General features: G+C 37.3%; 1 protein-coding gene across 2 annotated transcripts in view; it reads right to left on the bottom strand.

Annotated features, from left to right (window-relative positions):
- ITFG1 (integrin alpha FG-GAP repeat containing 1) overlaps window positions 1–15776 on the bottom strand; it is an 83787-nt gene continuing 68011 nt past the window's right edge. The window contains exons 15-19 of one of the 2 annotated variants that reach the window (XR_010608880.1): window positions 10343–10467; window positions 8553–8635; window positions 6697–6814; window positions 3196–3316; window positions 1–269 (exon numbers count right to left, since the gene is read on the bottom strand). Coding sequence is in view for 1 of the 2 variants with exons in the window: in XM_065663605.1 (XP_065519677.1) it covers window positions 3257–3316; window positions 6697–6814; window positions 8553–8635; window positions 10343–10467 (386 nt within the window). In the remaining variant the exon portion in view is untranslated. Of the gene's footprint in view, window positions 270–1165; window positions 3317–6696; window positions 6815–8552; window positions 8636–10342; window positions 10468–15776 lie in introns of those variants that run through there. The other variant, XM_065663605.1, reaches the window with a different exon arrangement.

Genomic DNA, 15776 nt, shown 5'->3' with positions numbered 1-15776 from the left:
TCCTTGTGCACTGCTTTATTTGCAAGGTAATATAATTAGATACAGGGATTAGAATATACCTACATTTTTCTGGCCTAAGTTGGGACATTGAGGAATTTCAAAATAAGGTTAGCATATACTTTACAATTTTTATAAATTGTATCATAGATGGGATCACATTTTTCCTTGAAGACAGGAATTAATTATAAAAATAGTGCTGTGTGGCACTGTTTGATCATTTTCAAAGTGACAGCTGGGGCTGATGTTTCTGGTGCCTCAACAGAAAGATCCTGTTGCCGAAATAAAAATAAAAAAAAAAAGGAAAGAATGGACAATAATTACTGAAACAGCCTAGCAATGTTCCAGATTTAACACCTCAATTGCTCTTGATTTAACATACTTCTCAGACTTTGATCAAATACTTTGGCCATCCATTTAGAATTAGTACTGGTTTTAGTTGCAAAGTTCGAGATTATTTTAAGCACAATTTTATTTTCTTATTTTTTTAAAAATAATGCTGTTGGTTATTAATACCTTCAAAACTGGCATGCTTAAGGTTTTTACACTTTTTTAACAAAATTAAGCTCTAATGATTATAATATAGTAGAAACTTATGGATTGACTTCTATTTAGGCGTCATTTATTTAAAAATACGGAACTTACTTGGTAAAATTCTTAAATTACATTTATGGCAATTGATTTTCTGTAGCAAATGTTTGTAATATGATTCTCCGCTCAGGAGAATGGCCTCATCATAGGAGGAACAGCATACCATATAGAACTTGCCTATTAATCTGCAGCTGAAAAGTTGGTTCTTTTGTTTGGGGATTATAATGCACTAATGATAAATCTGGTTAAGGATGATTCAGTCTTGAAGCTTCTCATGGAAAATGAGAACAAAAAAGGATGGTATTTCAACTGCCATCTGTCAGTTGGCACGTCAACAGTATTTTTATATAGGTGAGATTTCACTCTGAGAAAGCCTTCCAACAGCATTTCTCATCAGAGCTGTTACGGTGGATGTAGTTGTAACTCTCTCTCAGTTCTCAGTTACTGTGACAATCACCTGGAACTACACTTTCTAATTGGTGTTGCTTTCTTAAACTTACTGGTGGAAGGGTACCAGCCTTACCCAAACATATTTTGGATGCTTACAGAATAGAAAATCAAAGTACAACATGAAACCTTTGACAAGAAGTTTAACAATATTTAATGCCTTAATTCAAAATAGTACAAATATACTGTTGTGAGCCAAGTTATGACTGTAGAAACCTTTATTATAAGAAAGCTTTTAAAGCGCCAGTGATGTATTGTATATGAAGTGATACAACAATGCACTACTGAGCATGCAAAATACCTTAAAGCAAGAGATACTGAGTTTGTTGTTAACTTGACAACAGCCTAAATGTCAGCATGAGGTGATTTCATTCCTAGTTGTTTTCCCCAAAAACGTAAGGAGGCTAATCTATGTTTATTGTATTGTGATAGAGGGCTACAGACAACTGTGCTTTGCTGCCAGTGGCACGTGTTTAGCCTTATTCTCCAACCATCTGAAAAAGACTGCAAAATATTTTAAGCTGTGCTTCCTTTTAATTATGAAATCCATTACTACTTTTGCTGTCAGGAGCAAATTCTACCATGGGGTTTAAAAAGTTCAATAGCATTAAGTATTTATCTATCTAAAAAAAATCTTACTTTTTTATGCCACTCTAAAAGAAATATTAAGGGTGTGAATTAAGGATATGCTTAATAGTAACAGTAATGTAGTATGAAAGTCTCCTTTGTTGGCCTCTGATCAGTTCATATTAGAAACATCCAGTAAAATGTCACAGCTTGGCAGACTGCTTGCTCATCAGTACTTCTCCGATTTCCGGGCTGCTGCTGCTGTCTGAATGGGTCACTGCTCAGTATTGACATGGTAACAATATGCTTGACTGTCCTTCAGGGTGGGTGGGATCAGTTCAGGTTGTACCTGCACTCCCTTTTCAGCTTCTGGACTGCCAAGCAAGAGCAGTGTTACAGGACAGCATGTGACCGTACAAGTGTCACACCAGAGCACACTGCAGAGAATCCCCTGCAGAGCTGAGTGGCTCTAAGATGAATAGTCTGTAGTTATTTGAGAAAGTATGTCCTAGTTTATCAAATGGTATTTATTAGGCATGCAAACTGAGAGATTTAAATGCACAATTAAGCATGTAAACTTCTATCACGAAGGACTAACTATTAAATAAAAGCATGATTATTTTTAGAGATTTTTCCAGGACCCTACACTGAGCAACTTGTAACTTCATCACCATTTTAAATATATGAAGTTGAGCTACTCGTCTTACAGTAGTGCACAAAGATAACGTACATTGCTTATTCCAAGTGTCCTACTATATTCTTAATTTTATCTTTGTATATCTCATCCCTTAGCAATAAATTCTGGGGAGTCAATCCTCATTCATCTTCCACTCCAAAATGTTTTCTTTTTACTTCTTTAAAAACAAAATCCCATACCTTTATTATTTAAAAAAGTTACTTTCATGATTACTTTAGGCTTTTCTAAAATAAATGTGGTTATAGTTTAATTATAAAAGCAGTTTATATAATGCTGATACATTTTTATGGTTTTAAGTTTTGAATGCATTGTCTTCTCTCTGGAACTAACACACACAAATACTACATCTGTCCCATGATGAGCTACTGAACTAGCATTAACATCGCAGCTTTTTTAAGTTCTCCAACAGCTAAATTCTTTAACTATTGTACATATGGATTTAAAACAAAGAAAAATACAGAATACTTTAGGTTGAGCACCATTAACATTACAATCAAAATAATGATAAAGTCATCCGATAAATTACTCAAGCTTAATTTTCAGAAATGCATGTTACTTTGCAGGAATGTGTAAACGACAAGGCCAATTCAGGTGATACAATGTATTCTGCTCACTGAAACACTAAACTTTAGACAGGTTTCTTTCTATCAAATACTACTAAAGAATGGGTGGTACATAAATAATGATACATGCAATCTGATCCCTTTCCTAAGAAAAATAAAATTACAGTTCTGTTAAATAAAGATGAAATGCTATTATATACAGTCTGTTAACTGAAAAGCCTTGTGAGACATTCAGGTCTGATTTTAATAATAATATTTCCAAATAAATACCAAATAATGCAACATTTACAAATAGCACACCAGCAGTATTTGCACAGTAATTATTTTACAAACCAGAATTTAGTATTCCAATTAAGCAAATGAGTAGCAGCTCCTTCATAAATATTAAGGCATGTCACATAGCATCAAAATGGAACCGATGAGCTTCCTGTCGCTTCTCTCTGTCATCTGCTTTCTGAAAAAATAATAATAAAAAAACACTTTGTGGGATCTAGAACAATACTGTTACAGAAATGAGTTGTCAAATGTCAGAGAATGGTTGATTTTTACCATGTCACTCATTTAGCAAAAGGCAAAATGATCAGTAAAAGCCTCAATAATTAGCTTTTAAATTATGTCAGTTTGAAATAGCAACAATCTACTCAAAATTGGCTTCTGCTGTCAATGCTCAGCTGTTTTAGTATTTATGTGCCATTATTTTCTATTATTTGTAATATTGTTTTTTTTTAAAGCAGTATTTAAAAATTGAAGAATGTATTTATTTATTTAGTATGCATTATAAATATGAGATGAAGTTACTCTGGAATAATGTCATCTATGTATATAAATCATCATGTAGATGTCATTGTGTAAATATTACACTTCTAATGAGATTCTTTTTAAAAATGCCATCAAATACAAATTTCTACAAAGATGGCAGTTCAACCAACAATTAACAGCACCAAGCAGGCTAAAAACTTTTCGTGGTTTTGTTTGTAGGATGCATTTCTGTGCTTATTTATGCAGAGCACACAGTGATCAGCTGAAAGAGCAGTCTGGATGGTGCCTGGAAAAAGCAGCATATTTAAATTGTACTTATGATCCAGGTAATGCACAAAAACATGTCCTTTCCCACGAGCCTCGTGTGTTCTAAAGCAGTACTAGAGTATGAAAGTACTTTTTAAAGGATATTTTGAACACAGAATGTGAACTTTTCTAGAAAACAATGCTTTTGTAATGACTGACAGTATGTGTAAATCCTAGCATAAGAGAATTTAGCAAAATGGACTTAAATGTTTTTTAGTTTGCTTAATCCCAACTTTTTTTTTTATGAGTAAAATGAAGAAAAGCTCTTACAGTATGCTGTTGCAAGGGAATTCAGATTTGTATCTCAATGGATAAATATACATGGTAATTTTCTTAGAAATCAGTGCATGTGTTCTTCCATGGAAGTTTGTCATCTGCTTTGGCACAAGGCCAAAGATTTCCTTATCACACAATGTTTATGTATGATAGCAAATCCATTGGATTAACTGGATTTTACTGCATGTTGTGGTAGCAGCAGTTGTCAGTGAAGTTTAAGATGTATCGGTCTGGCTTTTTGGAAGGGATTATCAATGTCAGTAGTATTCTGAATGTCAAAAATGGAGTGTGAAGAAGGGAGTGCCGTACCCTTTCCTACATTGAAATGCTTGTCACATTCGACAAAATTTTGTAGTCTCACTTACAAGGCAATTTTCACTCCATTTTTTGTATGTTTTCTGAAAAATTGCTACTTCAAATTTGACAGTAACTGATACTCTGATGAATCCATCAAAACTTCTCTAGCAGTGTTATCATCCATGTGTAGTGTTCACATGACTACCATCAAGACCACAAAGCCAGTTATAAAGAATGAGAACACAGGACTATCAAGGTCCTTAGCTAATGTAGCAGACTGTATTTGCTGTAAGATGAATAACAGTTTAAATTCTTCCTCAATCTCTCTTTCATTTGATGTATCAAAACTGAAAACTAAAAATGGATTCCAAATTTCTAAGGAATGACAGAGCAACATACTATCCTTAAATCCTACAGTTATTTAAACAATACAATACTTGGCTGGCAGACGAATTTTAACAACTATTGTAGACAAAGGGCTCCTTATCATTATAATTTATCTCTAGAAGTCAAAGTACATGGTTTATTTTAACTGCTGAATAAAACACTGAATCTTACAGACAGATATAACCTCTGGGGGAAAAGAAGACATTGCAACAGCCAGTACATTTCCCCTTCCTTTCTTTGCTACATGTACTCTAGAGATCTGTAAAGGAAATAAGCATTTATGCAGAACAGTATCTTTATAAGACTAGCGAAAGAGGCAATACCATGAATAAGATCAGGAACATGGAATTTTGGAGTTTAACTCCCAGTTATGTCAGTGATACACAATACAGCCTTGGTTAAGAGTCTTATTTGTTCTGTACCTCAACCATTCCTTCTAAAAATTGGGAAGGTTAAAATCAATAGGAAGGCACTGGACAATTACAGGAATTAACAAATGTTTATATGGTAATCTGAAAATGCACACAATTTATCCAAATATTTATGCCTACTTTGACCAAGATGCAGCTGTTGGAAATGAGTTTATAATACAACCAATACACCATTTCATTCACATACACCTAATGGGATTTAAAATGGCTCAGAAAGCACTCTGGGCCAAGTGCTTCTTTATATCACAATACATGAATTATTATATGAAGAATTGTTTTCAACATTGACACTGAATTTCCATTTCTCCAGATGGCATTATATATAGTTAATCCTTCCCCAGCTTGAAGTCCAAGTATTTTTTCTGCTATTTTTGTTGCTTATGATTTGCTAGAAACAGAGTTAAACCCAGCCAGTACATAGTCCTAGCTATCAGTTAGCAATGCTTCCCTTGGTACAGTAGGGCATGCTAAGGACAGTCAGTGAAAGTTTGCATTTCTTTGCTTTGTGTATTTTATTCCAGCTTTTCTATTATTTGGAGACTGTATTTAATATTTTGAAGAGTGAAGACTGACAGACAACATTTAAATGCTCAAAGCCTATGTGAATGTTTAAGAAGGTCATTTTATTTCCACAAGCAGAAAATAACAAGAAGTTTTACCATGTCAAATTGTGCAATAATTTTATTTGACAGTTAAGATTATGGCTTGGGTACATAGTAGCATTTATTGGCAATTTTGCCAGTTGGATATGATGGAGAACTGAGCGCAGTGAAGAAAAATGGGAACGCATTTCTTTTGTGAAATGAAAGGCCCCATTCAAAATGCTTCTTCAAATCAATGGATTTTTATCCACTGCATGTATAATTCAGACACACAGGGGAAAGCAGCCAATATGTACATGATTGACTCCGTATATAGTTTTGAATGCTGATGTCAGTACAATCAGCAAAGACAGATACAGAAAAAGAGACATTTTCCTTATTTTTAGATTACTATCAGAACTCAAGATAAGCAAACTGATTTCATGTTCCATTTTTCAAAACAGCACCCCTTAAAACTCTGCATAATAGAAAGCTTAGATATGAAACAAAAATGTATCATTTACTTGGGAATAATAGCTTAATGGCAAAAATTCATCCATGTTACTCTTCATTTCCCTTTATAAGTGTCTTAGAGCTTAAATAAAAACAATGCCAGTTTTAAAGCTTGCAGTAAATTCTGACTCAATAAGTAAACACCTTTAGGGAATTATTGCAGACTGTGACAGAAACTATACTGTAGAAAAATATGCAAAACCCCAATGTACAAGACTGTAAAATTTGAGGAAGTGTTAAATAGTATAGAAAATACAGAAAAGAATCTAGCTAATTAAGCTTACCTTTTCTTGCCAGTGTAATATGCCAATTATAGCCAGGATGAAAACACAGACACCAATTAAGGCTATAGCTGTTAGCAGCACAATGTTACTTGGGGTCAGATACAGCTTGGCACTCCAGCTATATGGAAGAAGAAAATACAAGGAAACATTAATACCCTTCACCAGGAAGCAGAAAACAGATTTAACTTAAAAAGACCATAGAATCATAGAATAGTTAGGGTTGGAAAGGACCTTAAGATCATCTAGTTCCAACCCCTCTGCTATGGGCAGGGACACCTCGCACTAAACCATGTCACCCAAGGCTCTGTCCAACCTGGCCTTGAACACCGCCAGGGATGGAGCATTCACAACTTCCCTGGGCAACCCATTCCTAGTGCAAGACAGATAACATCTTGGGCTACAGGAACTAGTGGCTATACTTAAAAGACTGAAGCTTAATGATTTTTTTTACTTGAAAATATAATGGCTTAATATAATTATTTTCAGGTAATGCTATGTTTAACTTCAGTTTCTGTTTAACTTTCCAGGAAATCTATGGATATCCTCAGGGACTGACTTTTTTTTTCTCACTAGGAGATTTATCTCCTGCCCCTGCCCAGGACAAAGTAAAAGATGTAGCAAAATCTCCCCCAAAACTGCCTGGGGCTTGGGGAGAGGGAGCAGCAGGGTGAAGTAAGCCTGTATGATAGATTGTTATCTGCAGACAAGAAGCTCCTCTTGGACAGGCTATGGAGCTCAGCAGGTTGGGCATTGCTCAGTCTGAGTTTACCAGAGACAATGGCAGTTGTAGGCAAAATAACCAAGTGATTATGGCAGGAAAATTCTAGAAAGCAAAAAGCCTAAGCCCTTCAAGGGCTTCTGGAAGCCATCCCTTGAATGATGTGGGGTCCTGTGGCTCATCTAACACCCCTTCTGTACTATAGGCTTCCTGTCATGGGAAAGCTGTCAGCAGGAGGCCATGTATCCGTGTCAAACTATAAATTTATAAAGTATTTATTATGAAATCTGATTTCTTCTTGGGATTCTGTCCTCTGCCTTTCTAGTGTCCATAAACTTTATTGGAAAGCAAAAATAATTTAAGGATAAAATGACAGGAAATCTTTTGCATAGCACATACCCTTAAATACCTCAAGACTATAACTAAATTTTCTTCATCTGGCAGATGCTATTCCTGTCGTTCTTAATTAGCAACTTAAGCAGCATATCACTTCTCAACTGTTATCTGTCCTATAGTAAAATTAATTGCTGAAACAGATGTCAGAATCATTTCTGCATGATAAATGCAACTGAACTCAGTAATACATCAAGTGGCAAAAAGCAGCTGGAATACCTGACTAATGGAAATGACAGCAACATGCTTTCTTTCTGGGATAAACATTTTAATTGCAAAGTGAATTCCGTGTTTAAGCTCTTGTATAACTGACCCATTCACTTTTTCTTAAAAGTATTAATGCCTGTGGTAACAAATACTGTGTTGAGAACGGCTGAACTAAATGTTTCATATGCAACCAGACAGAAATTGCATGTTTGGTGAACCAGAACTGCTTGCTTAGATCATTACCATGCTTGCAATTTGTCAAAAGAATGTTGGTAAATCTAGCAAATATGTTACTATTTACAGGAATTGAGCTGGTAATATTCTGATCTCTTATGGGCACCTAAGCAGCTGTGTAAATACCTGAGAAGTATTCTGCCTAGTCACCGAGGAAACTACACCCACAGAACTGACCGCTGCCACTGTTCTTCAATTTCCTTGCTCTACAAGTGATTGGTTTTAATCCTACTACATATAGTGCCTGAAGTAAACTCTGTATTGATGTGATTTTTTGAAGTGCAAAACAAAATGATGAAGTCACCTTCGAGGAACATTATGAGGATAGGGAATGACTATAAGCTGGGAGTTTGGTATGATAGCTGTCCATTCTTGTTTTCTTGCGGACTGAAAGAAAAACAAAGGCTATGTCAATTCATAACGAAACAATATACTTAAAAGCAAAGAAATTCTCTGTTGAAACATACAAAAGGAGTGTGCTGGCTTTGGCTGGGATCACACTGGTTTTGTTCATAGCTGCTGGTATGGATTGTGTTTTGGATTTGTGCTGAAACAGCACTGATGATCTGGCGGTGGTTTGTTTACCACTGAGCAGTGCTCACAAAGCCATGGCCTTTTCTGCCTCTTAACTGCCAGCGAGGAGGCTGGAGTTGTGGTCACCCAGCCAGGATGCTGGCCCTTGCAGACCCAAGGGATATTTCACACCATATGCTGTCATGCTCAGCCTATAGAGCTGGAGGAATAAGGAAGGGATGAATCACTGCCTGGGTTGGGCTGGGCATTGGTCAGAGAGTGATGGGCAACTGTACTGTGCATCACTTGTCTTTCTGAAGTGTTATTCCTCTCTGTTCTTTCCCTTTCATTGCTTTTATTATAATAATATTTTACTTTATTTCAATTATTGGGCTGTTCTTATCTCAACCCATGGGTTTTCCGTTTTCCTGGTTCACCTTCCCATTCCAGCAGTGGGGAGAATGAGCAAGCAGCTGTGTGGTACTTAGTTGTGGGATGGGGTTAAACATGACAAGGAAAACACACACAAAAAACTCCAACCCAATTGTTTTTCATCTTTATATTTTAAATATAAGTGATTATTCCCCTATGTTTATATAAGCCTTTTATTCTGAAAGCTCCAAAGTGCTTAAAAAACCCAAAGTAAAATAAAGTACAAGGCAACAACATAATAGGGAAAGAAGAAAAGAACCAGTTCTAAAAAGGACGCAGGCAAAGCAATTATCCAAATCAGAATTTGGCCAGGATGCTAATTTGAATACCTTGCTTTTTAAAGGTGTACCATCAGATCTTTAAAGACTGAAAATTAATAGGACCCTACTTTTATGTTTCATCTGAAGATTAGATAATCACAGTAATCTCTACCTCCCACCATACTGATCCTGGTTTTATAACTGAGGTACAGAGGATTATGTGAGCTTACAGCTGCCCAGGTCAACCCCAGACAAGTTTTACAGCTGAGACCATAATAACTGGATCTTCAGACCTAATACACATTTACAAAATACGCAAGCTCTATATACCTGTACTAACATTTACAGACAAATTCAGTCATCTTTTGGTCTTTGCGTTAGCTTCAGGGCTTATATACTCTACAACAAGCAGGCAAAAAGTTTTTTTCTGACAATTTTTTTTTTCCTGTATTCAAACTACTACTTTTGATGTATTGTTTACAGTTCTGGTGTCCTCAATATGAAAAGGACATGAAGAGAAGGCTGCGTAGAAACCTCATAGCAGCCTTCCAGTATCTGAAAGGGGCGTACAAGGATGCTGGGGAGGGACTCTTCACTAGGGACTGTAGTGTCAGGACAAGGGGTAATGGGTTCGAACTTAAACAAGGGAAGTTTAGATTAGATATAAGGAAGAAGTCCTTTACTGTGAGAGTGGTGAGGCACTGGAATGGGTTTCACAAGGAAGTTGTGAATGCTTCATCCTTGGCAGTGTTCAAGGCCAGGTTAAAAAAAAAAAAAAAGGAAAACAGAAAAAAGTCCCTAGCAGTATTTCCATCCAAAGTCTATCACGAAAGGTAACACCATATACATTGACAATTTTAATATTGACAATCATTAAATCTCAACTGACCTTTTCTCCTAAAGGACGAGGAATGCCAACATACAAATGGTCGAGGAAATTAGCACTACGTCCCAAGCCTAGTACGTTGTATGGCAGCTGCAGAGCATAATGTGCTGACTGGCTAAGTTGTCCAGCTGAAATAAAATTAGAAAAGAAGTCCAAATAGGTATTTTGTGGGGAAAAAAAAGCAACCCTGAAACCATTAACTTTCTACATGTATACATTCAGAGTCAGTCATGAAAAAAATTAAAAAATGTTAATCAACTGCATGATTATTTAATTCTTAAAGGCTCAGCCCCACATTTCCAAAACTACTTGTGGGCACCCACTTGGAGAATAGCTTGAATGCTTTAGGTTTCTAGGTAAGATGATTCTTTTGAGCCACATTTCCATGTTAAACTGAATCTAGACTACTGTCCTGGGTTCATCAGTAGCAGTCATTTTTCTCCTTCTTAGTGGCTGGTGCAGTGCTGTGTTTTTGACTTTCAGCCTGGGAACAATGCTGATAACACCGATGTTTTTTAGTTGTTGCCAAGTAATGTTTACTCTGACCAAGGACTTTCTGAGTCTCATGTTCTACCAGGGAGGGGAAGCCACGAGGAAGCAGAGACTGGACACCTGACCCAAACTAAGCAAAAGGGTATTCCATACCACAGCACGTTATGCCCAGTATATAATCTGGGGGCAGTTAGCCGGAAGGGCCAGATCGCTGCTCGGGTCGGGCTGGGGTATCAGTCAGCGGGTGGTGAGTGGTTGTATTCTCTTCCCTTGTTATTTCCCTTATGATTACTGGTGGTAGCAGTAGTGGTTTTGTGTTATACCTTAATTATTGGACTGTTCTTATCCCAACCCATGGGAGTTATGTTCTTTTGATTCTCTTCCCCATCCCTCTGGGAGCAGGGAGAGGAAGTGGGGGCAGAGTGAGTGAGTGGCTGCATGGTTCTGAGTTACAGGCTAGGTTAAACCACACAGTTCTTTGGGGGATGTGCCTGACCCAAGCAGTGATCTAGCCCTTCCAGGTAACTGCCCCCAGATTATATACTGGGCATGACATGCTGTGGTATGGAATACCCCTTTGCGTAGTTTGGGCCAGGTGTCCTGTCTCTGCTTCCTTCTGGCTTTCCCTCCTCCCTGGCAGAGCATGAGGCTCAGAAAGTCCTTGGTCAGAGGAAACATTACTTAGCAACAACTAAAACAATCGGTGTTATCAGCGCTGTTCCCAGGCTGAAAGTCAAAAACACAGCACTGCACCAGCTACTAAGAAAAATGACTGCTAGTGCTGAACGTAGGACAACTACTTTTTACAGGTTGAGAAGAAATCAGCTATCTGCATTTGTTTTCATTTGAAATAGTGCCAAGTCTTTTGCCCTATTGATTTACAACCTCATACTCAATATGTGAAAGTTCACTTATTCTTGGTCTTAATCAGTAACTACTGATTTTTCTTGTGTCACAAAATAAGCTGAGTAAATTTGTATGAACCAAGTCTTACATAATAATTTGATTCAATGAAAGCAGGATTACAGTGATTGCCAGGTAGGCCCTAGTAAGAGCATGTAATTGCAACTAATTTAAAGAGAGACTGTAGGGGAAAAGTAACACTGTTTCCTGAAAAGGCAACAGGGAAACAGACAGCTGCAAAAGATAGTGTTGCAGCTATCAACACGTTTGCTAACATCCCATTTCCAAGGTATCTGATTTGTCCATTTAAGTAAAAAATTTTGTAATCTTCTAATTTCTGGCAAACTGACTCAGATCCTATGATGATTCTTTATTCATTGTCTAGAAGCTTCTTAGGAAGTGATCTGGATTTTAGGAAGCAGGAATAATATCAGCACCTCATACGCACCACAATGAATTTAGCCCTTCACCAGGTTAACAGAAATGAGTGTGAAGGACACTTGACAACCACAAGCAGGTTTATGTGATCAGCAGAACATTTTTTCCCAGAGATATGATATAGTCTGTATTTTTAAAGCGTTGAAATTTATCTCTGCTTTGAAACCTAACATTATGCCTCAAATTGGAAAGTGTAAGTTAAGTGACAAAACATAATAAAATGTTTATTAAAAAACAAATTCGCAAATTCACCTCCCGTATGAAGACAGGCTGAGAAAGTTGGGACTGTTCAGCCAGGAGAAGAGAAGGCTGCATACAGACCTCATAGCAGCCTTCCAGTATCTGAAGGGGGCCTACAAGGATGCTGGGGATGGACTCTCCACTAGGGACTGTAGTGACAGGACAAGGGGTAATGGGTTAAAACTTAAACAGGGGAAGTATAGATTGGGTATAAGGAAGTTTAGATTAGATATAAGGAAGAAGTTCTTTACTGTGAGAGTGGTGAGGCACTGGAATGGGTTGCCCAAGGAAGTTGTGAATGCTCCATCCCTGGCAGTGTTCAAGGCCAGGTTGTACAGTGCCTTGGGTGAGATGGTTTAGTGTGAGGTGTCCCTGCTCATGGCAGAGGGGTTGGAACTAGATGATCTTAAGGTCCCTTCCAACCCTAACTATTCTATGAATTTATAATCAATTTACAGTCAATGCCTTACTACCTTTGCCACACTTTCTTCCAAGGCTGAAAAACGAGATCTGAAAAATCAGCCTGATATAGTTACCTTTTTATTAAGCTAAAATGCTTTTAGCAGAAAGAAATAGTACAGTCTTCTGAAAGACAAGGCATATTTTAGATTTACTTTTTCCCCACGCAGAACCATATAAAAAGCAAGAAAATGTGGAGATAATTAAATAGGATTTGTCTTTTCAGTCCTCTGTTGTCGGGTCAAGGTGTACTGTGTATGTTGTTAGGCGAGTTCCTGGATTATGGACTCTGTGCCAGAAAGCATTAACTCGGCAGCTTTGTCTCCAAAAAAAGGTATTTTGTCCAGTAAGCTGAGATAACAGTATAGGTCTTGAGTCTGTCCCCACTTTTTGACTGACTTCCCTTACATGGTTGTGGCTAAACTGCTTAATCTTTAGGTCTCAATTTCCAACCCTAATTTAAGAATTACTCAAATTTTAGATACGTAATATTTGAATGCACTGGTTATCAATGTAAAATTAGCAAGGAACAAAGGTACGTTTATTACATGTGACTTGGTTATAAAAGCAAACAAGGTATGTATTACTTGATCATGCTAGAACATAATAAAGAAGTTTTTTAAGAAAATTCTTTCACTTCTGATGAATTCTGAAGAACTTCTCCCAAAAGAACAAGGTACTGCTGTAACATTTAACATTGAAAAGCTTTCAGAAGGACTTTTGAGTGAAAAGACTGCAACTGAGATCTTCCTTTTTCTTTCATTATACAAATCAAATGTATGAATTTCAACTAAATTAAATGAAACAGAAGAAAGTGTAATACACTGTGTGCAATCAGCCTTAAAGAAGTCAGAGTCAGCTAGTGCAGCTAGAATTCTTAAAAGCATTGAATAATTTTATGGCTACTAACACTGCTTCTTCTGTTAGTACACAAGTTAGTAGTCATCTACAAAGACAAGGATAATGAAATCATGTGCTTCAGAATGTAAACAGATCATTTGCAAAAGTCAGAGAGAATGTTTTCTGCTACATTGCAGGCAGAAAATGTATACGTATCTTTTTTATTTGCCTTTAAAATTGGGAGATATTAGTTAAACAGGATGATAGTGCATAGAACATTCTCGTTTACTTTAAGACTGGCTACAAATATGAGATCTCTGGGACTATTTCTTGCTTTACTCCCTGTGTATCAATCATAAATTCTGTCTGAGGGCTCCTCAAATGTTCCACTTGGAATTGCAAACAAGTAATTAAGAATGACAAATGTTCATCTGAGAAACATAAAAACCCAGAACAAAATTAAAAATAAAAGGAGACATTACAGAGAGTACTGTCAACAGTTGTCATATTTGAAGTTCTCAGTCACTGGTAATTAATTTACTTATGAAACTATTTCAAACTTTAATTGCAATAGCAACTCTAGCTATTTGCCCTATTGTAAAACTATTGTGAAGAGTCTTCTGCTTGTTCGAAGAAGATCTGAAAATACCATTCCATCTTCAAGAAGGAAGATGGGATTCATTTCTTATACTGAGATTGTTCTTTAAGCTTTTGGAAGTCTATGCAAGCAAGATGGAGAAACTGGCTGGTCCTTGACAGTTTGTTTTGCTTCATTAGTAGAACTGGAATTATAAAGCCTTCTCCTGTCCATGCTATACGTACTACCTTTTAACACTACTTTTAAGACTAGTTAACACTATGTCTTCTGCATTATGCTTCTAGTTTTAAAAGAAGTTATTGGGAAGCACCCAGGTATCTTGGGCTATGGTACTTCTCGTTTCAAAAAAAGTTATTGGGAAGCACCCAGGTATCTTGGGCTATGGTACTGGGTATGGTACCTGCACTGAGCTCTGCAGGCAGGGAGGGTGCTAAACTTTAACTTGGTACCTGAATGAGAGGGCTGGAGCAGCTCTGCTCTGCTCTGCTCTGCTCTGGAGCCAGGCTGAGCGAGCTGGGCTTGTTCAGCCTGAAGAAGAGAAGGCTCCTTAAAGGGAGACCTTAGAGCAGCTCCTAGTGCCTAAAGGGGCTACAGGAAACCTGGAGAGGGGCTTTGGACAAGGGCCTGTAGGGACAGGACAAAGGGAATGGCTTTAACCTGCCAGAGGGGAGATTGAGATGAACTCTTAGGCAGAAGTTCTTCTCTGTGAGGGTGCTGAAGCACTGGCATGGGGTGTCCAGAGAAGCTGTGGCTGCCCCATCCCTAGCAGTGTTCAAGGCCAGGTTGGATGGGGCTTGGTGCAACCTGCTGTAGTGGAAGGTGTCCCTGCCCATGGCAGGGGCTTGGAACTGGATCAGCTTTAAAGTCCCTTCAGCCCATACCAGTCTGGGATTCTAGGATTAGTTATACACTAATGGTTAACGGTTGGACTAAATGATCCTTGAGGTTCCTTCCAACCTGGTGTTCTATGTTACTTGTCTATGGTACAGGTTTCATTTTTATTTTTGCTTTAAATCATAAGTCACCAAGTTTACTGCTTCAAAAACCTTAGGCAGAATAAAGAACTTCAACAGTTTAAGACATGGTTTTCAGTGGTTTCAGCCTGTCAGAGACCAAATGTTTGAAAAATAGCTAATGACACTGGGCAGCAAACCTCAAAGAATTTTGCAGAGTTTGATATTCAGGAATCATTCTGAACGCCTCTGAATCAATCATCTCCTTACTTTTGAAGTCTGGCATATAAAACTTGAAGCAGTACACATCATTAACTTTTTGAAAATCCTGTCTAAGAAATAGAATTATGTGCTGTCTATAACACATACAGTACTTGTTCTTTTATATCTGAATTAAAGCATGACCCTTCTATTTCTATTACATTGATGTAAGCTTGCTGAAAGTTTAACAGTAGCCCAGTTGGCCCTTGGTTAAACGGCAATGTCAACAGTTTATGAAGGGAAAGTGATTGCA

This window comes from Lathamus discolor, chromosome Z, assembly GCF_037157495.1.
Source record: "Lathamus discolor isolate bLatDis1 chromosome Z, bLatDis1.hap1, whole genome shotgun sequence".
Taxonomy (NCBI): Eukaryota; Metazoa; Chordata; class Aves; order Psittaciformes; family Psittacidae; genus Lathamus; species Lathamus discolor.
The sequence above is the reverse complement of the archived record's forward strand: the minus strand, read 5'-3'. Positions and strand labels throughout refer to the sequence as shown.